A 26,143-nucleotide genomic window follows, 5' to 3' on the forward strand; every position below is an offset into this window, starting at 1 on the left:
GGAGGGCGGGCTAGGTGCCCCGCACACCGCCCAAAGCAGGGGTGGGAACGCCCGGCCCAGGCTGGGAGACCACCGGGTCTGGTGCTGCCAAGGCGGCCGCAGGCGGCCCTTGGATGCCGTCCATCTGCAGCGGGCACTTGCCAGCGGATGGTGTGCGTGGCCCATGGGTTAGTGGGTGCCAGGCGTGGTGGCCCCTGCCGGTATCTCAGGACGTGTGTCGAGCCCTGCACGACGCCTTCTCCCTGTCACTGACGGCCCCCTGGGCTTGGCCTTGCCGTTTGCCTTTGTAAAGACTGGTGGTTGCTGATGACTTGCGGGGAGGAGCCACAAGCCTGGCCCGTCCCCACCATCACCGGTGACTCGCCCCATCTCCCCCTGCAGAACTCCATCCGCCACAACCTCTCGCTGAACCGCTACTTCATCAAAGTCCCTCGCTCCCAGGAGGAGCCGGGCAAGGGGTCTTTCTGGCGGATCGACCCGGCCTCCGAGGCCAAGCTGGTGGAGCAGGCGTTCCGGAAGCGGCGGCAGCGGGGCGTGTCCTGCTTCCGCACCCCCTTTGGGCCCCTGTCCTCCAGGTGTGTGTCCCCTGTGGCCCGCCTGGACAGAGATGGGGGGTGGGCCTAAAAGCAGCCTATGGGCAGGGGGAGGGAGAGCACAGATCCTGGCACAAGGAAGCCGCAGCGGCACCCTCCCGGACCACACACGCAGCCCTAGGTGCTCAGCCGCCTCCCCAGGGAAAACCCGCACCCCACCCCCGCCCGGACTCTGCGCTTTCTGTCCCCCACCATGCTGTATGAGGCTGCGTTTGTGTTGGGGTCTGGCCCGGTGACTCCCAGGGGACCAGTCCCGTGGGTCCCGTCAGATGGCCCGGTGACTCCCAGGGGGCCGGTCCCGTGGGTCCCGTCAGATGCTGGTGGTTTTCACAGCACCTGAGCCACCTTGGGGTGTGGCAGACAGAGGGTGCTTTCCAGGAAGTAAATGGCGCTGACCAGGAGGCTCCCGCCACATGGCCCCACGGAGGAGCTCCAACGCCAGGGTCCCTGTCACCGCCGGGGCCTCCCTCCCTGGCCTTGGCAGGCGTAGTGTGTCACCTCCCGTGTTCTCTCCCTCTCCCGTAGGAGTGCTCCCGCTTCACCCACCCACCCTGGGCTCACGTCCCCTCGTTCCAGCGGCCTGCAGACGCCAGAGTGTCTGTCCCGGGAGGGCTCGCCCGTCCCACATGACCCTGACCTTGGGTCAAAGTCAGCCTCCGTTCCTGAGTACCGGTATTCCCAGAGCGCACCCGGTAAGGCTCGCTGGGTCCCCTCAGGGACGTGGCAGGGGAGGGCCGGGGTGCTGGTGTCACGGTCGCTCTCTGTCCCCTCCCAGGCTCCCCCGTCAGCGCCCAGCCAGTGGTCATGGCTGTGCCCCCCCGGCCGTCCAACCTCGTGGCCAAGCCAGTGGCCTACATGCCGGCCTCCCTCGTGACCTCGCAGCAGCCCTCGGGCCACGCGATCCACGTGGTGCAGCAGGCCCCCACCGTCACCATGGTCCGCGTGGTCACCACCGCTGCCAGCTCCGCCAACGGGTACATCCTCACCAGCCAGGGCTCGGCCGGGGGCCCCCACGACGCAGTGGGCTCGGCCGTGCTGGACCTGGGCGGTGAAGCCAGAGGTAACGTGCCCCCGCTGTCCTTTTGGGAGCCTGTCTGTCCACCTCCATGCCATGCAGCCCAGGTGCCCCCTGCTGGTGCCCCCCACCCAGCTGCCACTGAACTAGGGCACGGGGTCCTGCATAGAAGAACAGTGGCCTGGTCAGAGGCTCCGTCACACCCACAGTGAGGAGTCGCGGGGAGACGTAGCTGGGGTTTCCCGTGGAGCCCTGGCCGCAGGGATGGGGGCCAGCGAGTGGTGCCTCCTGCTGGGCAGTGCCCGGGGTTCCGGACAGAGCCAGGGGAAGCCTGCGTCTGGCTGAGTGGTGACGGCGTGGCTCTCCGAGCACCGCGGGGCAACATGCCACCTCCTTCTCAGGTGCCCTCTGCAGTGGCCATGTTTGAGGGGTTCTTATGGCCCTATTCATTGTTTTCCTTCAAGCCCTGTTACCTGTTTCCTCTGTGGGGTGTCCTTTTTTTGGTTGTTGCTTTTCATGATTTATTTATCTAAAGGAGAGAGGAGAGAAAGCTCTTGGACCCACTGGCTCACTCCTCAAATGCCCACAGTGGCTGGGGCTGTGCCAGGCCAAAGCCAGGAACTTGGAACTCTATCCAGGTCTCCCAGGTGCACGCCGGGGCCCATGCACTTGGGCCATCGTCCACTGCTTTCCCAGGCGCATTCGCAGAGAGCTGGATAGGCCGTGGAGCAGCTGGGACTCAGCCTGGTGCTCGCACATGGGATGCCCGAGCCAGGTGGCAGCTTAACCCGCCGCACCGCAGGCCAGGCCCCAGCTTCCTCCCGGGAGCCCGTCCTCCCAGTCCGTGGCTGGGCACATGGGCATGCTGGCCTCGTGGGTCCACAGTTCTGACACAGTTGGTCCCCACAGGATTGGAAGAAAAACCCACCATTGCATTTGCCACAATCCCTGCGGCCAGCCGGGTCATTCAGACGGTGGCCAGCCAGATGGCCCCTGCGGTCCCGGGACACACGGTCACCATCCTGCAGCCGGCCGCCCCCGTGACCATCGGGCAGCACCACCTCCCCGTCCGCGCCGTCACTCAGAATGGAAAGCACGCAGTGCCTACCAACAGTTTAGCCGGCAGCGCTTACGGTGAGCCCAGCCGCTTCTCCATGCCCTGCACCGCGCACTGTGCACGGGGCCGCCCCGGGGCGGGAACAGCTCCCAGCATCGCCGAGCGGCCGGCCCGAGCGCTGGCTGAGGCCTGCTCTGTGCCAGCACTGGGGTCGTCACAGTTAGTGCTGAGGTGGGGTGCTGACGGCGGAAGCCAGATGCCCCTGCCATGGAGCTCAGGCCCGGCCGGCGCAGGGGGTCCCCAGGGTGGGTTCTCCTGGTGGTTCAGGGTAGGGCGATGTGAGAGGTGAGCCTTCTAGGAGGCCAGAGGGTCCAGACGGGCGGTGGCCAGGGAAGGCCCAAGCCCGGGCCGCCTGGCAGGTGGGCAGGGAGGGGCCAGTACCCCAGCCCCACAGGGCAGAGCAAGGCTGGAGCCAGCCGAGGGCTGGGCCTGGCGCTACTGTGGCCGCTGGGTGATGAGCCCGCGGGCTCCTCCGTGGGCCGTTTGACCGGTGGGGGTCCTGGCCAGAGTTCCCGAGTAACCTCTCCCTTCTCCTCTCCCAGCCCTCACCAGCCCTCTGCAGCTGCTCGCAGCCCAGGCGAGCTCGTCCACGCCGGTGGTGGTCACACGGGTGTGCGAGGTGGGGCCCGAGGAGCCAGCAGCAGTGGGCGTGGCCACAGTCACCGCCACCACCACCCCGGCCACCACCACCACCGCCTCTGCCTCTCCCACCGGGGAGCCCGAGGTCAAAAGGTCCCGGGTGGAGGAGCCCAATGGGACTGCAGGCGCCCAGGCGGGGGGCAGCACAGCTGCCAGCCCCCCGGGCCCTGGCACCGGCGAGTGACGTCACGGCCCGCGGAGTGGGACTCACGCCAACAGCAACTCCCGAGCCGGGCCCGACTCTGCCAACGGCTGCACTGGGACCGAGGAGAAAGCGCTGCCGCTGCTGCTGCCCGCCCACGGCCCGTGCTGCGCGGGCAGGCGGCCACCCGCCGCCCGGCACGCTCGGCCCTTCCCGTCCCTCTCCCATCCTCCCGTGGTTCAGACAAAACATAAATGCGTTCAGACCCCGACTGTGTACCCTGGGATTCTTTGTCTCTGTTTCTTCTCCCCCGGCACCACCTTCTCGCCCCAGGCCTGTCTGCCCAGCGTGGGGAGAAGGCAGCAGCCCGGACCCCAACGAAAGCAGCGAGAGGAGGCCGCCGCCAGCAGGAAGCCCCTGGCCCAGCGTCCCGTGTGGACAGAGCAGCCCTCGCCCCCCAGGAGGACAGAACTGAACCGCAGCGTGGCCAGGCCGAAGCCTTGCCCGGAAGGAGGCGAGGGGCCGTCCCTGCGTGCACAGGGCTGGCGCGGGCAGGAGAGGCGGGGCGTCTCCCTGGAAGCCGCAGAGAAAGGATCAGCATTACTTGGGAGGTGGGCGGGCGGTCCGATTTGGCCTTGGACCCCGCGTTTCCTGTTTGGCTCACACATGGCATTGAAGCTCCCCATACCCCTGAGACGGGCACCCTGGGGACGCGGAGTTTCTGAGCTTTCCGTCCACACGGCCCGGGGTTCTGGCCCCGGTCCGGCGCTCGGCAGGGAGCCCACCGCTCTGTGTTAACTCCAAGAAAGGCGGGTGGCTTCCTGCAGGGGCCCTGCAGGTGCGGCTCCCTGGATGGAAGGTGAGCCCAGGGCCGGGGCTGGGCGTCCGCCTGCTGCACTTCGTCGTCTGGAAGAGTGGACGGGAGCCGAGGGCTGCAGCCGTCCCCAGAGCCAGCTCCCTCGCCCCTCCACCGGCCGTCGCTGCGGCGTGGGAATGGTTGCTTCAGCCTCGAGCCCAGGATCCCTGGTCGATCAGCGGAAAGAAAACTACCTCCCACGCCCCTCGTGCCCGCCCGGCTGGGTTTGCTTCTGACATCGTGAGAAACGGAAGACAGGACGCTGAGGAAGTCGCGTGAGCTCCGGCCGGGAGCAGGAGTCGAGCCACAGCCTCCCCGAGACTTCTGGAAGGGACCCCACGCTGCCCGTGGCCACAGCTGGAAGCAGCGCCGCCTCTGACCCCTGCTGAGAAAGCCAGAGCCCTCCGGTGCCTGCACAGTGAGGGGCCGCAGCATCCCGCCCGAGGTGGGCCGTGCCGGTGTGTGCGGGTCGGACGTGTGAAGTCGGCTGTCCGTGACGTGCGCGTGGGCCGCCCTGTGTGGGGTTTCAGAGGACGGGGGGCGGGAGGGGCGAGCCAGGCAAGCCGCCGTGCACACCGTGGCTGGTGTGTGTGTGTGTGTGTGTGTGTGTGTGGCCGGGTGCGCGAGGGCAGAGTGAGGGGGGTTCCAGTGCGGCTCAGGTCAGAGCACTGCCCGTAGTGCTGGCCGCGTCCCTCCCTCCCTCACTGTGACGTACCCCGGAGCTGGCGGGGGCTTCTGTGGTCTGGGGGCTCTCTCCCTCGGGGAGGCCACCCTGGTCCACGCGGGGTGCGGACCTGGAGCCCGTTGTCCTCTCTGCTCGCTCGCCCTTGCATGCCTGGCTTGGGGCATCCTGGTCCCTGTGCCGTCTGCCATCCAGGGGAGGGTCTCGCTGCTTGCTCCGGCTCCCGGCACAGCAGGGGCAGCCGGGGCAGACTCCGGGTCACGTCGTGGGGCTGCTGAAGGACCAGGAGGAGGGGCTGAGCGAGGCTCATGCCCTGGGGGCTCGGCTCAGCTCAGCCGGCTCGGGCCAGGGCCCAAGCTGTTCTCCTCTGGGTTCGTCAGCAGGAGGTCTTCCAAGGGTTTTTGGTCATCTGACTGGGTCGTGTGCCTGGCTCACGCTAGAGCCTGACCTGGAACTGTGGCCAGAGGCCCAGGACTAGCCAGAGCCCAGCCCGAGGAGGTGACTCCAGCCAGAGGCCCCCCAGTGCCTAGTGACCACACGAGGGCCTCCCAGCCACACGGAGGAGCCCAGGCCAGGGGACCAGAAGGCCATGCCCCTCGGCTCTGAGGCGCCCATGACCGCCCCGCACTAGACAAGGGCCAGCATGCTGTTTCCAGGATGGTAGGGGTCAGGGGCAGGTGAGCCTCCTGCCCGCGCCCGTGGTCCTGCTCCCCAGGAGGGAACGGATTTGCAGGCCGCCCGTCCCCAGGGGCATTCAGCCAAGGCTGGGACCCAGCCACCTGCCCCTGGGCCTCTGTCCCTCCCCGGTCCTAGCAAAGCTCAGCAAATGCTCCTGACTCCTCCCAAACCAAGCAGGGGCTCCCAGGCGGAGCCGGTGTGGGGAGCAGCCCCCACCCTGGGCGGGGGGGAGCAGGAATGAGGCTGCGTCTGAGCAAACAAGAAAACGTGAGAGAAAAAGGAAGGATTTCCCCCGGCTTTCAGAGCCGAGGAGTCGGTTCTCCACGGGACACTCAGTGCCCACGTCCACCCCGGGGCCCCGCGGAGCCAGGGCGCCCGCACAGGTCACAAAAATGCTTGTGACTGCAGGCGAAGAGCCGGCTGGACGGGAGCCCCGTGCACCGCCTGGGAGCCGGGCTGCCGGAGGCCGGTGCCGGACCTCCACCAGGGCGCGAGGCTGGTAATGGCCGTGACTTAGGCTGCACCTGCCGCCCTGGGGACAGCGTGGCTCCACCTTGGGGGTGCGTGTGGGACAGGCTCGGGCGCACGTTCCCCGCCGGCCCCCACCTGTGTCTCCCACGGCGTCCCCCGTGTCTCTGAGCTCTCCCTCTGCCCTTGTGTCTGTCCCCAATTCGGGTTTTCAACGCTCAGGACGTGGTTCGCAGCGGCCACACGCTGATGCTGTACTAGAGTTTGGTGCAGGACACCTGCTGCTTGCGATTTCATCCCCTACCAAAGCTGCTACCCTTGGTGACCGGGGATCGGCGCTCTGCCGGCGTCCCGGCTGCCCCAGCCTCTGTGGGCAGACTTCCCGCGCATGGCCTGGGTGCCGCGGGCCGGGTGCGTCCGGAGAAGGGACCGTCCTGCCTGGAGCTGCTCGCTTTGCCCCCACCCCACCCCTGAAGTTCCGGCTGCTTGGGAGAGGGTTTTGAGGTAAAACCATTTTTTCTGAACTGAAATAACCAACGGACCCACCTCACAGACTCTGTTTAGGGAAAATGCTCTCACGAAAGTCCTCGCGGGTTGCCTGCGTCCTCTCCTGGGGGCAGGACTTGGTCCAGCTCTGCTGCTGGAGCGGACGCTGCAGAACCCCGTGCAGGTGCCGCTGGGCATGTGGGGTGCATGGGAGCCCCGGGGCTGGTGGGAGTCCGTGGGGGTGAACACAGAGGATGAAGGCAGCTGGAGAGGCAGAGGAGGGCGGGCAGCAGGAGGCCCCTGTCCCCCCACGTGGCGGATCAGCCCAGGCAGGACGGCTGCAGCCAGTGCTCCGGGCGCTCTTGCCCACCGCAGGGCAGGCCTGGGGTGCACCGCCTTGGCCCGAGCCTCGGGGTCCCGGGCCGGTTCTGGGCTGAGCACTCGCTGTGTCATAGGCAGCTTCCCGAGGGCTCTTGGCAACTGACCGCTGCCCTCACAGTCAGAAAGTAGCGAGAAGACCGAGGGTCCGGAGCAGTGGCCCCTGGCTGAGGGGGACCCTCCAGGGGCCAGCGGCAGCTGCAGGGGCTGTGGCAGACCCCAAGTCCCTCTGTCACCTGTTTGCCTCCTGCCCTGTTACCTTCAAAGTCAGAAGAGTCTGGGACCATCCCAGTGCTTACGGGTGCTCTGCTGTGCATGGGGCACGGGGCCCAGGGTGGCCCCCGGGCAAAGACCCTGTCCTGGGAGCAGCTTCTAGAACTGTCCGCCAAGGGTGTCGGCTGAGCCGGAGTAAGAGCCGTGACTACATAAGTAGCCGTTTTATTGTCATGAGTTTTTCCCCCTGCACGAGGCTCACCGGCCAGCGTGGATGTGAAACTGTGCCACGGCTCCACGTTGTCGGGTTAGCTGGTCCACGTTCGTTCTCCTTCTTCTTTTTTAAATCCATAAGGATGGGGGTTTCAGATAACACGTTAGGCCCCCTCTGCCCTCCATGTCCCCCTTCAAGGTGGCTTCACTTCTGTGTCGGGAGGAGCGGCGGGCGCTGTGTCCCGGGTCTGTCCCCAGACTGAGCTGTGTCCCACAGGCCCACGTGCGGGAGGGAGACTTTTTGTTCCTTACCTGAACGAGGATTCTCCTGTAAAAATAATTCGGGGGGAGGGGCGGGTGTTCAGGGTGAGTGTGTGAGAGAGTGTGCGAGTGTGTATGAGTGTGGTTTTTTTTTTTTTACAGTGACGTATTTTTTTTTCACAATATGTCTAATAATCAGCGCTTTAAAAAGCAGTGGTATCCTAGCAGGCGGGCACCTTGGTTCCAGGGCTCGGGCCATGCGGGTCCAGTCCCGGCACAGCGCCCACCCCACGCCCACGGCCGCCCACACCGGCACTCGGGACAGAAAGCCGCCAGGCCCACGCCGGGTGCCTTCTCACTTCCGTGGGCTACAGTGTTTTTTTTTTTTTTTTTAATAAGGAGCCATACGTTTTTTAAAAAAAAAAAAATTCGAGCTCTGAATGTGATTTCTAATTGTATCAGACGTTAATGTTTTAAAGCTATAACGAAGTTTAAAATTTCTACCTTTTCCATTTATTTTAACTGTTCTTTTTATCTATTAAATTGTTGGATGTGGATGGGGAAGTTTTGTTTCTCCTCTTAGCATTTGTTTCTATAACCAGAAATAAAATTATCTATGAAAGAAACGACCTTGGGGCTCCAGGTGGTCCTTGCGCGTGGCGGTGACCGCCGGGCAGCCGGGTCGCCCGGCCCGGGCCGTCCCGGGGACGGGCGCTGGTGCGGCCTCGCGCCTCCACCGGCCCCCCTCTCCGGTTCTGCGCAGCGGCAAACCCACAAGGCCTCGGCCGCCCTCGGCAGGTGGCCTGGGGGAGCCTCCGCTCTGCACCTGCGCACGCACGTCTCCGGGCACTGACCCAGAGACCCGGCCTCTTCCCGCGGGGGCCGGGCGGGGCTCCCGAGGGCTCCACAGCGGGGTGTTGGGGGTTCACACGGGGCCAATCCAGGCTCCTGCCCGCCTGGAGGCCCCGTGAGCATCGCAGGATCCTCACCAAGGCCTTGGAGCGCGCGTGGCTTCTGAAGCTTTGTGCTCCGAAACGGATGTCCGCTCCACTGAGGCTCCCTTGTGTCTGCGGGGGCGAGAAGCAGCGGCTTCCCCCAGGAGCATCGCTGGCCGCGGTCCCCCTTCCAGGGTCATCACTGCACGTTTGCTCCAGCGACAGCGTGCACCGAATACACGGGGCGGCGGGCACGCGCGGAGCCGGGGTCCAGCCGGGAGAACGGGGCGCGGGGCCGCCGCGGAAGCTGCAGCATCGCGCTCCGCAGCTCTCCCCACCCGCGCCCAGATCTGGAAACGGTCAGCACGAGGACAGCCGAGTCCACTGGACAAGACCAGCCCGCGGGGTCGGGGGTCGGGGTCGGGGGTCGGTGCTCTCTGACGGCTGCGCCGGGGTGGCCAGCGGCGTGGCCAGCGCGCGAGGCCCTCCGACGGGCCCCCGAGGTTGTGCCCTTTGGGGAACTGTGAGGACGGCCAGTCCCGGGGTTCGGGACGCGGTCGGGTCCCTAACGCACCAAGGGGAGCGGCCCCGCGGGGCGGGCGCGGCTGCGGCGGAGCCCGCGCAGGGGGCGCGGCGTTCCTGTAGGGGTGCAGCCGGGCTGCGAGGGGCGCACGCCCAGTCCTCGCCACCAGTCGCCGTCGCGAACTCGCCACCGCGCCCGAGACAGAAGCGCACGGAGCGGGGACCGAACCTGCGCGCCGGACCCGCCCGGGCTCAAGCTGGTCCCGAGCCGCGAGAACCACCAGGCCCTAACCCCGCCCCCAAGACACCCCACGCCAAAGCCCATTGGCCGGCGGCCGGCCGGCCCTTCCCACGTGACGCGGCACGTGACGCGACCCCGGAAGCCGCCTGCGCCGGCAGGGGCGGCCTGGCTCACGTGACGCGACTCCGGAAGCGAGCCGGGCCGCGGCGGCTGGCGTCTCGGCGGCCCGCTCGGTCCGTGGACGGCGGCGCCGGCATGTTTTCGGCGGGAGCGGAGAGCCTGCTCCACCAGGCCAGGTGCGGGGACGCCGCGGCCCACTCCGCCTCCCCAGGTCGCCCGGGTGTGGGTCTCGGCCCCTGGCCGCGCTGACAGGGGGCGGCGCCGGCCGGGAGCGGGATGGGGAGGCCGGGGCAGCGCCAGGTGGTCCCCGGAGGAGCGGAGGACCGGCCCCGCGGCGTGGTCACAGGCGTGGCGGGGACCGCCTGCGTCGGGCGGCGGAGCTGGGGTAGCCGGCAGCCCTGGCTTCCGAGTCGGCCGCGGCGGATGCACTGGCCGGGTGCAGAGGTGCCGGCCCTGCTCTGCTCCTAGGGGACGCGGGCCGACCCCCTGTGAGCGCCCCCTTCCCCTCACCCGGCAGCCGGCCGCGGCCGCGCCGTCCACCCAGAGTGGCCGCGGCCGGGGCCGGGAGCGCGCGGGAGGCTGGCACACACACAGATCCGGACTCGGAGCTGGACGCGGGGGTGGGAGGGGACGGGAGCCCTGGGGGTCGCCGCGGGGTCTGGAGGTCCAGCGTCCGAGCCCTGGCCCAACAGCCGCGAGAACCCCTGGCGCCGAGTGGGCCCGAGGCGCTCCGCCCTTCCTTGGGTCCCTGGGCCGGATTGAATGAGCAGCACCTGCTGGGCGCGCGGCTCGGCACTAAGGCAGGCGCTCTCCCGTGTTACTGATTTATGATCGATTGATAGGCAGAGTGGCAGGTCTGCCTTCCTGTAGTTCAATGGCCAGGGCTGTGCCAGGCCGAGGTCAGGAGCCCAGAATTCCATCCCGGCTCCCCACTCCCTTGGGCCAGCACCTGCTGCTTCCCGGGTCCACCACCGGGACCCCACAGCTCCGCCCCCCTCCCCTCGCTGTGTCTGTGTGGGCAGAGCCCGAGTTAAAAGGCAGGAGCTGCCTCGGGTCCCTGGAGGCCTCACGGGGACCGGCTGCAGCTGAAGAGCTGGGGTTCGAGATGGGCTTGCGCGTTTCCCTGCGTGCTTCCAACACGGGGAAAAGCCCGGGGAGAGAGAGCAGTGCACGCGGAGGCGGGGGTGGGGGGAGGTGCCCGGTCACGAGGGTGGGGGCTCCAGGAGGAAGAGGCAGCCAGAGGGAGGCTTCGGGAAGGGCGGAGGTGAGAGGAGCAGGACCTGAGGGCCCCGCCGGCTCTGTAGGAGTTTGGGTCAGACTGCAGGGCAGGGGGCTTGGGAAGGGTCCGGCGGACGGTGCTTTATGGAGACTGCCGAGGAGATCCAGTGGGGGGGCGGCAGCAGGCTGCGACCTTCTCCAGGGTGGTCGGCTTCGGTTCTAGCCAGTTGAAGAAAAAAAAAAAAGCGAAAATAAAACGAGGGGCCGCGCAGAGCCCCCGACTACAGTTCCTGGGTGCACACATCCTGTGCCGCCAGCAGGGGGCGCCCGCGTTCCCCCTTCCACCTTGGCAGGTGCACGCTGGGTTTGCTCGGTCTCCCCCGTGGCCGGCGCTGAGCAGGTGCGTTCCGGGTGAAGCCGGCTGAGGACTAGAATGGGAAAGTCACTGTCCTGTAAGGCCGCTCTCCGGACCCGCGCCCCCAGGAGTGAGAGGCTCGGGGGCGCCACCTCGTGGCAGGCGACCACAGCCGACCCCCGATGCCCAAGGCTTTCCGCCTACTCCCAGGGTAACAAGGCTGGGACCGCGGCAGCTCTGCCGTGAGACGGGGTCACCCGGCCCGAGAGCGCCTCCCAGCGCCCAGCCAGCGCTTGGCCAAGGGGGGGTCCTCCCCCCGGGCCCTCGGAGCCCACGCGCGCCTCTCTGTCCAGAGAGATCGAGGACGGGGAGCTGCGCCAGTTCTGCTCGCGGCTCAGCCAGCTGCTGGGGGCGGAGGACGCGGGCCCCGAGGCCGTCGACGGCCTGCAGAGGCTCTTCCTCATCGTCTCGGCCACCAAGTACCCGCGGAGGTGAGTGTGGCGGCACCCGGCCGACAGCGTCCCGCGGGGGAGGGCCCGGGCCGGCTTCTCGGCGGTGACGGGGGCCGGGGTCCCGCCCCGCAGGCTGGAGAAGTCGTGCGTGGACCTGCTGCAGGCCCCCCTCCGCTCGCCCACGGGCCCCGAGCAAGTGCAGGTCCTCTGTGCCGCCATCCTGCGAGAGATGTCGCCCTACGACAGCCTGAGCCTGTCCTGCGAGCACGCCCACGACGCCCGGCAGCTCAGCCTGCTGGCCTCCGTCCTCTTAGCCCAGGTAGCGCTGTGGGCACCCAGCTCGGCCTCGGGTGCTCCCCGCCCCCTTCCCTGTCTTTAGGCCCCGGGGCCGGGGCTGCTCCGGGCAGGCTCTGGCTGCCCCTGGGCGTGCCTTTCTCCCGTGTGCTGCCCGCGTGCGCCTGGTTGCTGTGGGAGACACGGAGCTGACGGGGTGAGCTTCAGTCCCTGAGAGACCTGCACCGCACGGTGGTCCCAGGGGAAGGCTGTGGTGGCTTCCACACCGCCCCACCCCATCGGGAGGGACCAGACAGCCTGGTGAGTGCCTAGGAGGCCCTGGGGGCGCAGGTGTCGGGGCAGCGCTCGGCTGCTCACGGTGCTGACCAGCCCACCCCACTCAGCAGGACCCACATCTTTTGGTCCCCTGGGACCCCATCCCCAAATCCCAGACCACGCAGCATTTCTGCCATGCCCCTGGAGTGGGCAGCCCACAGGGTGCATCAGAGCGCACAGGGCGTGTCTGAGCACCCACAGGACGCGTCAGCACCCACAGGGTGCGTCAGAGCGCACAGGGTGCATCAGAGCACCCGCAGGGCACGTCAGCACCCACAGGATGCATCAGAGCACCCACAGGGCGCGTCAGAGCACACAGGGCGCGTCAGAGCACCCACAGGACGCGTCAGAGCACCCACAGGGCGCGTCAGCACCCACAGGATGCATCAGAGCACCCACAGGGCGCGTCAGAGCACACAGGGTGCGTCAGCACCCGCAGGGCGCGTCAGCACCCACACCGCAAGGTGGCTGTGAGGGCTCTGGTGGTCGGGTCGAGGCTCAGCCTGCAGTGCCGCCGCTGTGGGCGTTTAAGGAGCGAGCCAGCAGGTGGGAGCGCTCGCTTGCTCTCCGCTTCTCAACTAAGTGATGTTTCTTTGGGGGAAAAAACTTTACAGGAAAATGAAATTTAAAATTTACTTTAGCACAAAACGTGGGAGTTCTGGCATAGTGTTTCTTTTTTTCCTTTTCCTTTTTTTTTTTTTTTTTGACAGAGTGGACAGTGAGAGACAGAGAAAGGTCTTCCTTTGCCGTTGGTTCACCCTCCAATGGCCGCTGCGGCCGGCGCACCGCGCTGATCCGAAGCCAGGAGCCAGGTGCTTCTCCTGGTCTCCCATGGGGTGCAGGGCCCAAGCACCTGGGCCATCCTCCACTGCACTCCCGGGCCACAGCAGAGAGCTGGCCTGGAAGAGGGGCAACCGGGACAGAATCCGGCGCCCCGACTGGGACTAGAACCCGGGGTGCCGGCGCCGCAAGGTGGAGGATTAGCCTAGTGAGCCGTGGCGCCGGCCCTGGCATAGTGTTTCTTCATGATACGCATTTTCCATGGAGTCTTGAAGATTATTTTATGTATCTGAAAGAGTTACAAAGGAGAGAGAGGGAGAGAAAGAACTCCCATCCTCGGGTTTACTCCTCAAGTGGCTGGGCCAGGCCGAGGCCAGGAGCTCCCTCTGGGTCTCCCACGCGGGTGCAGGGCCCAAGCACTTGGGCCATCTGCTGCTGCCCTTCCTAGGCCATAGCAGGGAGCTGGATTGAAGCGGAGCAGCCGGGACGCCAGCCGACTGCATCCATGCGGGATGCGGCCTCCATGCGGCGGCTCTGCCGGCTGCGCCACAGCGCCGGCCCCGGTGGGTGTTTCCGTGACAGCTGGTGCTTGCGGCCTCCAGGGCAGGGTCTCCCTTTCCTGCGGCTGCCTGCAGGGGTGAGCAGGCCCCGGCCAGGGTTTTGGTTGTGGTTTTGTTTTCTGAAAGGCAGTGGCCGAGGGAGACTGGGAGTGCAGTCGTCCATCCCCTGGTTCAGTACTCTCACAGCCAGACAGCTGGGCTGCACCAGGCAGGAGCCGGGAGCCCTGCCCAGGCCCCGCGCGTGGCTGGCCGGGCCCAGGAACTTGAGCTGTGACCTGCTGCCTCCCAGGCACACCGGCAGGAAACCACGTCAGAAGCAGAGCCACCAGGCCTTGACGGGCACTCCAGTGGGATGCCAGCAGCTCCTCCCGAGCTGCCAGACCTCCCGCGGCTGAGATGGGAGCAGCTGGGGGCTGGACAGGCTGAGCTGGCTCCGTGCGTCCCAAGGCTGCTGGGGGACCAGGCTCGCCTGCTGTTCCCACCCCAAGCACCGTCCAGACCCGTGCATCTCGGGACCTGGTGGAGGTAGGGGGCAGGGAAGGCTTGCGCCACACCCACGTGCCGCCCGTTCCCAGGGGGACAGAAGGCAGGAGGTCAGCAGCGTGGGCCAGCGCGTGTGCAAAGTCCTCGAGAGCCGGCCGCCCGAGGGGCCCAGCCTCCGGCACCTCCTCCCTGTCCTGGCCAAGGTCCTCAGCCTCGCCCCGGGCAGCCTCCAGGAAGGTAGGTAGGTGGGGCGACCCCCGGCCTCCTCCTGCACGCCCCTAGTTGGGTGTGCGCCCCCGGCTGTCACCGCGTCCCTCTGCGGCCCCCACCCCTGCAGAGCACACCGGTCCCCTCAGCAAGAGGCTGCTTGAGTGGCTGCGCCACGCCAGCGTCCAGCAAGGGCTCCCGCGCTCCGGCGGCTTCTTCTCCGCACCCAGGGCCCGGCAGGTGAGGCCCCGCGGCTCAGGCCGGGCGCCCCAGCTTGCCCGCCCTGGTTCCCTGGTGGGGTCGCGGCCCCCAGCCCGCAGCCCTGCCTTCCCTCTTCCCCACAGCCAGGCCCCGTCACCGAGGTGGATGGGGCGGTGGCCACGGACTTCTTCACGGTGCTGTCCACGGGCCAGCACTACACCGAGGACCAGTGGCTGAACATGCAGGCCTTCTCCATGCTGCGGGCATGGCTGCTGCACGGCGGCCCCGAGGCCCCTGGCGGCCCCGATGCAGGTGCACTGTGGGGGGGGAGGGCGGGTAGATGGGGACAGTGTTGGCCCAGCCCAGGCCTGACTGGGAGCCGAGCCGAGAGCACAGCCTGGTGGCGTTAGCCGCCTCGGGGAGCCTCGGTCAGCACCGCAGGGCCCCCGCCCCACAGGGTGTGCACAGATGCCTGCTGCTCCGCAGGCCTCTCTGGGATGGACGTCCTCGGGCTGGGGGAGAGACCAGGGTGCCCGGTGGCAGGCGGGCCCTGGGGCTGAGCGCGCGCCCCCTCCTCCCACAGACAACAGATCAGAGCTGGAGGGCTCCACGCTGTCCGTGCTGTCCGCCGCCTCCACTGCCAGCCACCTGCTGCCCCCCCAGGAGCGGCTGAGGGAGGTGGCCTTCGAGTACTGCCAGCGCCTCATCGAGCAGAGCAGCCGGCGTGAGTGCCCGCCCCGCCGACGGGCAGGCAGGGGAAGCCCCGGGGTTGGCGCCGGGCAGCCTGTGCCCGGAGCGCGCCCTGCCCGCCGGCCGCCGGCCTGGGGCTGTCCTGAGGCCGATGCCTGAGCTGACCACCCTCTTCCCCTCCCAGGAGCCCTGAGGAAGGGGGACGCGGACCTGCAGAGAGCCGTAAGTGGCCCGCGGGGCGGTGGCGGCGGCCAGGCCTCGCGGTCCAGCTGATGGGGCGGCGGTGTCCCCGGAGTGCCTGGTGGCGGCGGCCAGGCCTCGCGGTCCGGCTGATGGGGCGGCGGTGTCCCCGCAGTGCCTGGTGGAGGCGGTGCTGGTGCTGGACCTGCTGTGCCGGCAGGACCCCTGCTTCCTGTACCGCACACTGGCCTGCCTGCGGGAGCTGCCCGGGCGGCTGGGCACGGATCCGGCCTGCGTGCGGGCACTGCTGCCCCTCGCCCAGTTCTTCCTGAACCACGGTGAGCCGGGCCGCGTTGCTGGAAGGGCTGTGGGCAGCAGAGGGCGGCAGTTCCTCACCAGTGGTGAAGATGTCACCCACTGAGTCCCAGAGCTGCCCGCGAGACCCAAGGCTGAGGACCCAGGGTCTCCCTGTGTTGGGGGCCGGCTCCCCCATGCGGGGGTCTCGGAGCCTTGGCCTGTCCAGCCACAGGGACTCGGTCAGCCGGGACGAGGCACAGCCCCCGACCTGACGGCCCCGCGCTCTCCAGGGGAGGCGGCCGCGGTGGACTCGGAGGCCATCCACGAGCAGCTGTTCACCCGGGTCCCGGCCCAGCTCTTCCACAGCCCCGTGCTGGCGCTGGAGTTCGTCCAGTTTTGCCGGGACAACCTGCACGTGCTGGGCAGGGCCACGGGCATCCTCTGCCGGAGCTTCCCCAACCTCCTCAAGGCAGGTCCACCCACCCCAGCGCCAGGGCCACCGCGGGGCGAGGGGTGGGGCCGGGGGCGGCCACCTGACCCGGGGCTGAGTGCTCACAGCGAGCCGGCGGGCCCCTGCGCAGCCTTTGCCTGAGGCAGGCGGGAGGTGAGGGGTGGCGCCGTTGGCACGGGAGTGGCTGGGAAGGCTGGAAGAGACTGTTCCCTGAGCAGAGCGTGGGGTGGGGGAGGAGGCGGAGACGGCAGCGCCGCCCGGGCCGGGTCTCTGACCCTGACAGCCGCCGTGGCCTCTGCAGTTCCTGGCCTGGAACAGCCCGCCCCTCACCTCGGAGTTCGTGGCGCTGCTCCCAGCCCTGGTGGACGCCGGCTCGGCCGTGGAGCTGCTGCACGCACTGCTGGACCTGCCCTGCCTCACCGCGGCGCTGGACCTGCAGCTCAGGTGGGCCCCAGGCCCCGAGGGGCTGTGACGGGACCCGCCGTGGTGCTGGCCAGTGGGTGCCCGTGAGGGCGGAGGCCAAGTCAGCGTGGTCCGCCTGTGCCTGCAGCCGCGGCCTGGCCTGGCCTTGGCCTCTCTGCCCGCAGGTCGTCACCCGCCCCGTCCGAGCGGCCGCTCTGGGACGCCTCCTTCAGGAACCCCAGCTGCCTGGAGGCCCTGCGGGACCCGCAGTTCCAGGGTCTCTTCCAGTACCTGCTGCGCACCAAGGCCTGCGGCTCCGTGGAGAGGTGGGGCCCTGCACCCGGGAGCGCCAGGGCTCAGCCGGCCGGGCTGCGCACACGCACAGGGCCTTGCGGTCAGCTCTGTCCACTGCCCCCTGAGCGTCCCAGGTGCCGGGGGTTGGGGGACTGAGGCCCGGCTGCCCCGCTGTCCCGAGCGCACTGCGTCCCAATGCCTGCCCGAGCCCCTGGGGGAGGGCAGTGGCGGCCTGGCTGCCCGGGACCGCACGGCTCTGCCGGCTGTACTGCCGCTGCAGGCCCCACGGGGCCGGGGCCGGGGCCGGGGCCGGGGCTCAGCAGCCTCACTGCCCACCCCCCCAGGCTGAGCCCGCTCCACCAGCTGCTGCAGCCCATGGCCGGCTGCGCCCGGGTGGTGCAGTGCGCGGAGGCCGTGCCCACCCTGCTCCAAGCGTTCTTCTCAGCCGTGACGCAGGTGAGCCCGCTGCCCGGGGCCGACCGCGGTGCTGCCCTCCACCCGTGTAGAAAGCCGCCAGGCTCCGGGGTGGGGGCGGTCAGAGAAAGGCTGCGTATGCCACACCCCAGCTGGGTGTGGTTTCCGAGACCCCTGGGCTGCAGCTGGCGGGGTCAGGACTGAGCCCATCTCTGCCGCGACCCCCCAGTTTGCCGACGACACTCTGACCCGCCAGCTGGCCCTGCTGCTTCTGGAGAGGAGCGACTTGCTGTACGCGGTGCCAGGCTTTGAGGCCCGCGTGCACAGGTGCGTGTGCTGCGGCTGCCGTCTTCCCCTCCCAGGGTTGTGGCCGCTCCTCCGCCCCAGGCCGGGGTTCCCGTCTCGGCCCTCAGGGCTTCCTCCCTACCCAGGGTGTTCCCTGCAGCCAGCCTCCTGTCCCCTGGGGTCACTGCCTGGTGTGGCCTGAGGGCCGCTCGGGCCCCTCCCCGGGGCAGGAAGCGCTGGGAGGGCGGGGGTCTCAGGCCCGCCCGTAGCAGGAGGACCCGGCTCTCACGGCAGGGTGTTGAGCAGCCAGTTCCTGGTGCTGTGCCAGCGGAAGCCCTCCCTGGTGGTGGAGCTGGCCCGAGCGCTCCTGGAGCTGGTGGGCCACGTGGGCAGCGTCTGCAGCAAAGCCAGCCTCGTCACCAGCGTGGTAAGGCAGGCGTCGCCTCTGTCCTCTCGCCCAGGCGTGGCCAGCCCGGGCTGAGCCTCTGTCCCCGGCCTAGGTGTGGGCCATCGGCGAGTACCTGTCCGTGACCTGTGACCGGCGCTGCACCGTGGAGCAAATCAACAGGTTCTTCGAGGCCCTGGAGGCCCTGCTGTTCGAGGTCACGCAGTCGCGGCCGTCTGCTGCCCTGCCCGCCTGCCCGCCCCAGGTCATCACTGCGCTCATGACCACGCTCACCAAGCTGGCCTCCCGCAGCCAGGACCTGATCCCCAGGTGCCCGGGACTGGCCTGCTGCCTTAGGGTGGGTGCTGGGAGGGGCCGGTCTGCTGCCAGCTAACTGGGCCCCTCTCCGCCCCAGGGTGTCTCTGTTCCTGTCCAAGCTGAGGACCTGGGTCCCGGGCCCCAGCCCCGTGCACGGCGAGGACGTGGCAGCCGTGCGCACGCGGGCCACGGAGCTGCTCAACCTGCTCAGGATGCCTAGCGTGGCCCAGTTCGTGCTCACGCCGAGCATGGCGGTGTGCGACCCCCGCTATCACCGTGACACGCATACGGCCCTGCCCCTGGCCCTGCGCACGGCCAGCCGGCTGGCGGAGCAGGAGGCCGGCCTGCTGCCCGCCTGAAGGACCAGCCCAGGTGGAGAGGCCTCCTGGGAGAACGGGGCCTGCAACTGCACCCATCTGTTCCTTTTCTGGACGGAAGCATCCCTACCTCAGCTGTGGCCACCTCGTGGAGGCAGGGAGCTGTATGGGCGTCTCCCTGTGCCGGCCCCACCAGGCCCTGGCCCACAGCACCAGGCCAAGGCAAGAATAGGAAAGATGTCGGCGCACCAGGGTCTAGTCCTGGTCGGGGCGCTGGATTCTGTCCCGGTTGCCCCTCTTCCAGGCCAGCTCTCTGCTGTGGCCCAGGAGTGTAGTGGAGGATGGCCCAAGTCCTTGGGCCCTGCACCCCATGGGAGACCAGGGGAGGCACCTGGCTCCTGCCATAGGATCAGCGCAGTGTGCCGGCCGCGGTGGCCATTGGAGGGTGAACCAACGGCAAAGGAAGACCTTTCTGTCTCTCTCTCTCACTATCCACTCTGCCTGTCAAAAAATAAGTTGTGGAGTATTTTCTCTTCCTGATATCTAGGAGACATTGGTTAATACTGGTGTAGTAACTTTCTTATCACTCAATATCAGATATTCCTAATTACCAACAGGTAATTTTCTTTGACCATAGAGTATTTAGAAGTATGTTTCAGGCCGGTGCCACGGCTCACTAGGCTAATCCTCCACCTGCGGCGCCGGCACACCGGGTTCTAGTCTTGGTTGGGGCACCGGAGTCTGTCCCGGTTGCCCCTCTTCCAGGCCAGCTCTCTGCTGTGGCCCGGGAGTGCAGTGGAGGATGGTCCAAGTGCTTGGGCCCTGCACCCCATGGGAGACCAGGAGAAGTACCTGGCTCCTGCCATCGGATCAGCGTGGTGCGCCGGCCGCGGCAGCCATTGGAGGGTGAACCAACGGCAAAGGAAGACCTTTCTCTCTCACTGTCCTCTTTGCCTGTCAGAAAAAAAAAAAAAAAAAAAAAGAATAGGAAAGACAGTTTATTCACTCTGCCTAGTAAAGCCTGTACCCACAGAACGCTGGAGTGAGTGTCCGAGCTGTGTATAAATCAGGGCTACACAGGACTTGCGCCATCTAGCGGGCAGGGCGGCCCTGCGGCTGCCTATGGAGGGGGCGTGCGGAAGCGGATTTTCCTGGCTGTTTCCATGTCGGACTTGGCGACCAGAAACCGCATCTTCTTGCCACCACGCCTGATGAGATCCACAGCTCTGAAATCAACGAAGGCAGTGAGAGCAGCCCAGCGCGGGGTCCTGGGAAAGCCTGCAGGGGGCCCTGCCCTGGGCAAGCAGGTACCTCAGGTAGCTGACGCCCATCAGGCTGTGGCCGTCCACCTCCAGGATCCGGTCTCCCAGCGACAGCCGTCCGTCAGCTGCCGCAGCACTGCCCGGCAGCAGGGTCTGGATGTAGAGCCCCGGGGCGCCCAGGGGCGTGTGCTGCGTGAGGAGGGGACAGGCCTCAGGCTCCATGGACACTGGCACCCACGACTGTGCTGGGCCCAGCTTGCTCACAACAGGGGGTCATCACTGGACAAGCCCAGGAGAGGTGGCGCTGGGTCCACCTGCACGGGCCTTCCTGGGGCCCCGCCAACTCACCATGCCATCAATCAAGCCCATCCCCAGCCCGGAGGGGCCTCGCTCCAGCTCCACCATGAACACGTAGCAGAAGTCGTCCGTGCTGGAGCTGCCACTGGAGGGCGCGAGAGGGGGCTCGTCCACAGGGGCCACGGAGTCTCCTGGTGGGCAGAGAGCAGCAGCTGGGACCCCAGACAGGCACTAAGGACCAGTCTGCCTGGAGGGGCACCTCAGCCCTGCCCTGTGGCTGCGCCCAGGCTGCCACTGCTGACCACACCACGCCTGCCCTTGAGCCTGGGGTTCTCCACAGTGACCCTCGTGCCCCTCGGGCTGCCTTGGTCGGCATCTCAGGCAGAGCCAGGAACTGGCCTGCAGCCACGGCCTGACAAGTGTCTGAGCTCAGCTCCACACACGCAAGCAGGTGAACTGTCTGGCCCAGCCCTGCCAGGTGGTCCCAACCCTCGGGACATACTCAGATGTGGCCAGGGCACTCGGATCCCCCAGCCCCACATACACCGGGGCGCAGACTCGGGCTCCCCAGGGGCAGTCTGGCACCCCAGGGCCTTTCCTGGCCCCACCCAGCTGTGTGCACACACACACACCCTGCTTCCACCCCTGGGCCCCCTGACCCACATCCCTGCTGACAAGCCACAGCTGCCGGATGGGGGCCAGTGCCTGCCCACAGAGACCCAGGGTCCCACGGGTGGAGCAGTCGGACCTGGAGCCAAGGGCCGGGGGCAGGTCTGGCCTCACCTTCTGCTGCCGTCCCTGGGGGGCTGGCCAGTCCGTTCCTCTGCCCTGCCGGGAGCGCTTTGCCACAGGGGATGCCGGGCTCAGGCCAGTCGGGGTCTCTGGACTCGAGGCCCAGCGGGGTGCTGGGAGGCGTGAGCAGGCACGAGGGGTCTGCCTGCAGCGGGCCCGGCTGGGGGCCCCCACGGCCCCTATGGCTGGGCTGCCTTCCCAGGGGGCCCTGCACCTTGGGAGCTCCAGAAGAAAGGGAGCTGATGGGGGCGGCTTCCAGGGCTCCGCCTTGGCCCCCAGGATGTCGCTCAGTTATGGGGTGCACGCCCTAGGTTGAGGGGAAGGAGAGAGTCAGGCCCAGATCACACGTGCCCCCGGCCCCTCTGGCCATCAGAGGACACGCCTGTCAGTCCCGTCCACAGCAGGCGAGCCCACCCCCTCAGCTGAGCCAGGACGGGTGGGCCTGCCCTGTAGCACACAGGTACCTCGCCGTGTGCCGGCCGTGTGGCGCTGCCGCTGGAGCCGGCCTGGCTGCGCAGGCCCCACAGGAAGTGGCGGATGTAGAGCAGGTGCTGGTAGATGCTGTCGTCCAGGCACTCCGCGTCCAGGTCCACCTGGAAGCCCTCGCTGGGCAGCACGATGGGCGGGGGGTGCTCGTAGGACTCCAGGACGTCCTCTGGGGGGGGGGGGAGCAGCAGCCCTGCGCCCTCCGGCCCACCAAGGGCGGGGGCAGGGCCCTGGCGTCTGGACTCTCCATCGAGCAGCTCCACCCTCAGCCCGGCTGCCCGCCCACTCCCCAAGCCTGGAGCCCCCACGGCCGTGCTGCCTGTGTCCCCGCACGTGTCACAGCAGCCGCCGCCGCGGCGTTCACACGCACACACACACACACACATACACAGAGGCACAGCGGGCCACAGGCGTGACGGAATGGCGGGGAGGAGGGACGCAGGACCCACTTCACCAAGGCCCTGTCTGCCCGTGTGCTGCATCCATGCTGGTGGAGGAACACCACGTGACTTAGCACACGCGTGGGGCCACACAGCCCCAACACAGGTAGGCACGGACGCACACCTGTGTGCGGCGCACGCTTGGGCTGCAAGGCCACGCCCTGCGGCAGATGCTGCTGGCGCCCCCAGGAGAGGGAGCCCTTCGGCCTCAGCCTGGATTTGCAGCAGGGCACTGCCCTCTTTGCAGGTCCACAGGCCCAGGTGGAGACAGAAGCCCAATGGCAGGGGGCCGGGGCCGGGCTGACAGCCCCCTAGGCCCTCCCCCTGCTCACCTAGCTGGAAGGCTTCAGGGCTGTCCTGGGGCCCCGGCTCCCAGGCACTCAGGGGGCCCATGGCAGAGGCCAGCTGGTACTGCGTCAGTAACCGGTGCAGTTGCGCTGGGCTCAGGGCAGGGAAGGCGGCCCGCAGGCCAGCCCAGCTCATCTGGGGACAGGAAGGAACATGGGGTCAAAGGCCCGCAGGTGCAAGAGGTGGCCCAAGCCCCACCCTGTACAGGCAGAGCCAGAGCAGGACGGGGTCCCTGGCTCTCATTCCCGCCAGGGAGACAGCAGGGAGGGCCCCAAGGGGACAGTGACAGACAACAGTCCCAGGAGGGCCCCTCACCCAGTGAACGTGGCCCTCACATGGCCACAACACCAGAGGAAGGACCACTGAGGAAACGCTCCTGACCTCACACAGGCTGACAGCAGCGACCCGGCCACGGGAGGTGCCACGAGGCTGACAGGATGGGGGGCGGAGGCCTCCGGAGACAGCCAGCCTGCACCCTGCTCGCCCATCGTGGGCATCGATGGGCATCCGTGGCTCCTGAGAAGGGAGCCGCCCCGCGCCAGGCCACCGCTCATTCCCCTTCCACGTTTGCACGTCAGGTGGCGTGGCGGGCAGGCGGGCACCAGAGCCCAGCAGCAGCCACGGATCTGCGTGACACGTCCTCCCCCTGCCGTGCCCTGAATCCTCCGGCTCGGACGCTGGGACGTCCATCCCTGCCCCGACATCTCACTGTGACAAACAGACCACACTCTACCCGCACCGTGGCCGCGGAGCGTGGGCCCTTCCCAGGCAGGGTTACCAGGGACCGCGGCTCTGCAGGCACGACTGTGTAGACACGCCTGCGTAGACACCTGTCAACTGCACACGGGAGCTTCTCCACCGGCGCACGGCTGGACCAGAGCACGCTGCAGGCCGTCCGCAGCCTCTCTGGGCCAGGTTGGCCAGTGAGGCCGCCAGCCCCGGCCTGGCACCCGCTTCCTTCCTGTCAACCGTTTCCCTGTTTCGGGTTCCACTCTGCTGACAGTGATGTGAGGCCCTCCAGGCCGTGGTGTGGAGGTGGGGCTGGGTTTTAAGATGAGGATCCCCTATCTCGGGTTCGGGAAGAATCTGGCTGATAATGGCATTATTTTAAGCAAGTCACCCGTGAAGCCATCTGGGTCTGAATCCTTACGAGAAGGATTTAAGTGATAGATCAGGTTAATGCATTTGGACTACTGGGATTTTTAGATGTCCTCTCGTGTCAGTTTTAATAAGCATTTTTCCCATTTGTCCATTTCACCTAAACTGTCAAATATGTCAGCAAAAGCTTGGCCATACAGTGTTCTGCTGATGTTTACCGTAGGAGCTACTTGCTGTCGCCTTTTCATTTTTGATCCTCGAACTTGTATTTTCTTGTATTAAACTTTTCAAGGGACCAACTCTGGGCTCCACTGCTCCACAAGGGCCGTGGTAACAATCCACTGGTTCGCTCCCCAGATGCCCACGGCCAGGGCCAGGCAGGGCCACGGCCAGGGACCTGGAGCTCCACCTGCATCCCCCGTGCGGGTGGGGCAGGGCCCGAGCCCGGAGCTGTCACCTGCCGTCTTCCAGAGCGCCAGGAGCAGGAAGCGGGGTACACGCGGGCAGCCAGGGCTGGAACTGGCGCCCTGGCACCCCAACACGGGCCGCAGGGGACAGCACCCACCCTAGGGCCACAGTGCTGGCCCCTGTTAAGCTTCTACTCAACCTTGCAAGTGTTCGTTGAGAAACTGCAGGCCGGCTTCCCCACCGGCCCCTGCCACGCACCTGTCTGCTCTCCCACTGCCTTCGGCTTGTCACTGTCCTGCTCGTTTGGGTTTTGGTTTGGTTTTCTGTTCCTGCTCTACGATCGCTCATTCTCAGCCTTCATGGCTTTCTAATACAGGCTGCGCATTCCTAACCTCAAGATCCAAAACCCACAACTCCCAGAACACGGCACTCAGTGTGCAAACACCCGCCCCCAACCTCACGCCGACAGGCCCCGTCAGCACAAGGCGCACCTGAATGCACAGGGAACCACCCTCAGTGCCGGCAGCTCGGCCCTCCCCCCCGGCCACTCCCCGTGTGCGCCGCCGGGCGAGGCTCCCGCCAGCCATCCACCAAGCGCTGGTGCTTTTCACAATGGCTGCCCGGGCGCCCTTGTGCCCAGCCCCACCTGTCCGCCCGTTTCCCGAGGCACCCGGCGCTGCCAACTCCAGGGCCTTTGGTCCCGCGCTCTGCCTCTGGCCGCCGGTGCCCCCACCACGCCCTCTGTCCCGATGGCTGTGACCCGGGGCGGCAGCCTGGCCCGCTCTCCAGCCCCACGGCCTCAACCTTCTAGAGAGTGAAGCTTCCCTTCTGCATGGGCGCGAGGAGGGCCTGTGGCTCAGGCGTCTCCTGGCGACGCCACAGCCACTCAGGTTCCGCCAGAGCTGTGCCTGCCTGGCAGGCAGACACCAGGCACTGGGTTTCCGCCCATCACCTGTGGGACGGCCAGGGCACTGTGTCCAGTGCTGGTAACGCGGGGCACAGCCGGCCAATGCAGTGTCGCTGCCCTGGGGCCGGAGCCCCGCCTCCTCACCTGGCCGCTGGCGGGGCTGCAGGACCGAGTGCCCCTTCTGCGCCGGCCATCAGCTGCGGTCACCTCATGCCTCACAGCCCCTCCCCCGTCCACCCTTGTCTGATCCACTCTGTGGCCTCCTATGCCTGGACCAGGCCCACTCAGACAACCCAGGGTCACCCCTACACACACCAAGAGAGCCACTGTCACAGGGCCTGGAGACGGGGCAGGCGTCTCGGGGCAGCATCCCCCAGCCACAGGTGGATGACTGGGGCAGAGGCAGGTTGGTGAGATAGTCCCAGCACACCCCCCCTTTCTGGGCCAAGAAGCCGGGTCCCGGGTCCCTGCCTGGTTTGGAAGCTGCTGGCCCCTGAGGGCCCAGCCCCTCCACCGCACCTGCCCGTCCCCCACCTGGATGAGCTGGGCACTGGGAGTGGCCAGCAGGTGCAGGGTGCAGGAGAGCTTCCGGAAGAAGCGCTCCCCGGCCGCCCCGAGGCCGGCGCTCCTCGTCCACTCCAGGAGCTGCTGCAGGCGGACACAGGCCTGGACGCCTCGGGGCCAGTGGAAGCAGCTGAGGGAGGGGCCTGTGGAGGGCAGAGGGAGGTGACCCCGGCACCCACGGGGTCCCACAGCCTGCCCCCCCAGCTCAAGGGCAGACCCGGCCCCAGTTTTCAGGGAGGCAGGGCAGGAGGGGCTGGCGCCCCGAGCGTCTGGGCACCACCCAGAGCCCCCTCGTGCCCCGACAGGACGCGGGCTGGGCACTTGCGCAGGACAGCGGCGCTCACCCCTGTCCAGGACCTGGTTGAGGAGCAGTGTGCCCGAGAAGAAGAAGAGGTAGGCGAGCATCTGGGAGGCGACCTCAGGGTGCACCTGCAGCTGCCGCAGGAGGTCCAGGGCGGCCTGGTACACGGACACGACGCGGCGCAGCTCCTCGGGCAGCGCCGGCGCCGAGCCGCAGCTCTCTCGGGGCTCCGTCTGGAACGGGGGGCACTCCAGGAGGGCCGGCAGGCAGACGTACAGGCACTGGGGGCCGGACAACAGCAGCAGCCACTGCAGGGCGCTGTGGCCGTGACCTGCCCGCCCCGGCCTCGGGGCTGCTGAGCACACACACGGAGCGCGGGGTTCAGCAGCTCCCGCTCCCGTGCAGGGGCACCCGGGGGCGGGCCTGGTGGGAGGGGCTCCAGCAAAGGAGAGAGGGAGCAGCGCGGTGAAGAGCCGCCACCCCAGGGCGCCCTGCAGCTGGCCAGGCCCACGTGTCCCATGCTGGGGCCTCTCCTGCCTCACTCCTGACCCTCGAAACGCTCCCAGGCAGGGGTGCGTTCCAAGGGAAGGAAGGGAAAGTGTGCGGGGGGGCCCGGGCAGCACGGCCGCACCTTGGACAGGTAGTACACACACTGCTGGAAGGCGTACAGCACCACCTCCTCCAGCACGGCCATGGCCTCCTCGCTGGCCGTCAGCGCGCAGGAGAACAGCGACTCCTTGGAGCCTGCGGGAGACACCGCACGGCCCTGGCTGGGAGACTCCC

The 26,143-nt window shown here is 67.7% G+C and overlaps 3 protein-coding genes across 6 annotated transcripts in view; 2 read left to right on the forward strand and 1 right to left on the reverse strand.

Moving 5' to 3' along the window:
- FOXK1 (forkhead box K1) overlaps nt 1-8,370 on the forward strand; it is a 52,685-nt gene extending 44,315 nt beyond the window's left edge. The window contains exons 5-9 of the mRNA XM_002723065.5: nt 382-575; nt 1,119-1,285; nt 1,369-1,653; nt 2,518-2,742; nt 3,268-8,370. Coding sequence (XP_002723111.3) covers nt 382-575; nt 1,119-1,285; nt 1,369-1,653; nt 2,518-2,742; nt 3,268-3,548 — 1,152 coding nt within the window. The 3' untranslated portion in view covers nt 3,549-8,370. The remainder of the gene's footprint in view (nt 1-381; nt 576-1,118; nt 1,286-1,368; nt 1,654-2,517; nt 2,743-3,267) is intronic.
- A 1,206-nt stretch (nt 8,371-9,576) lies between these two features.
- On the forward strand, nt 9,577-18,983 carry AP5Z1 (adaptor related protein complex 5 subunit zeta 1). Its single transcript, XM_051838773.2, has 17 exons — nt 9,577-9,735; nt 11,486-11,623; nt 11,717-11,903; nt 14,109-14,253; nt 14,354-14,463; nt 14,568-14,736; nt 15,008-15,148; nt 15,299-15,336; nt 15,470-15,632; nt 15,882-16,060; nt 16,344-16,486; nt 16,630-16,770; nt 17,083-17,194; nt 17,382-17,479; nt 17,732-17,864; nt 17,938-18,152; nt 18,238-18,983. Exons 1-17 carry the CDS (start codon nt 9,695-9,697, stop codon nt 18,497-18,499), a joined length of 2,415 nt encoding a protein of 804 aa, XP_051694733.2. The 5' UTR covers nt 9,577-9,694; the 3' UTR covers nt 18,500-18,983.
- Nucleotides 18,984-19,440: 457 nt separating this feature from the next.
- RADIL (Rap associating with DIL domain) overlaps nt 19,441-26,143 on the reverse strand; it is a 68,188-nt gene continuing 61,485 nt past the window's right edge. For all 4 annotated transcript variants that reach the window (XM_070064334.1, XM_070064336.1, XM_070064335.1 and 1 more), the window contains 9 exons: nt 25,992-26,104; nt 25,404-25,641; nt 25,030-25,202; nt 22,067-22,217; nt 21,273-21,463; nt 20,800-21,115; nt 20,068-20,207; nt 19,769-19,908; nt 19,441-19,683 (listed from right to left, as the gene is read on the reverse strand). In XM_070064334.1, the coding sequence (XP_069920435.1) occupies nt 19,578-19,683; nt 19,769-19,908; nt 20,068-20,207; nt 20,800-21,115; nt 21,273-21,463; nt 22,067-22,217; nt 25,030-25,202; nt 25,404-25,641; nt 25,992-26,104 (1,568 nt within the window). In that variant the 3' untranslated portion in view covers nt 19,441-19,577. The remainder of the gene's footprint in view (nt 19,684-19,768; nt 19,909-20,067; nt 20,208-20,799; nt 21,116-21,272; nt 21,464-22,066; nt 22,218-25,029; nt 25,203-25,403; nt 25,642-25,991; nt 26,105-26,143) is intronic.

Source organism: Oryctolagus cuniculus, chromosome 19, assembly GCF_964237555.1.
Source record: "Oryctolagus cuniculus chromosome 19, mOryCun1.1, whole genome shotgun sequence".
Lineage (NCBI taxonomy): Eukaryota > Metazoa > Chordata > Mammalia > Lagomorpha > Leporidae > Oryctolagus > Oryctolagus cuniculus.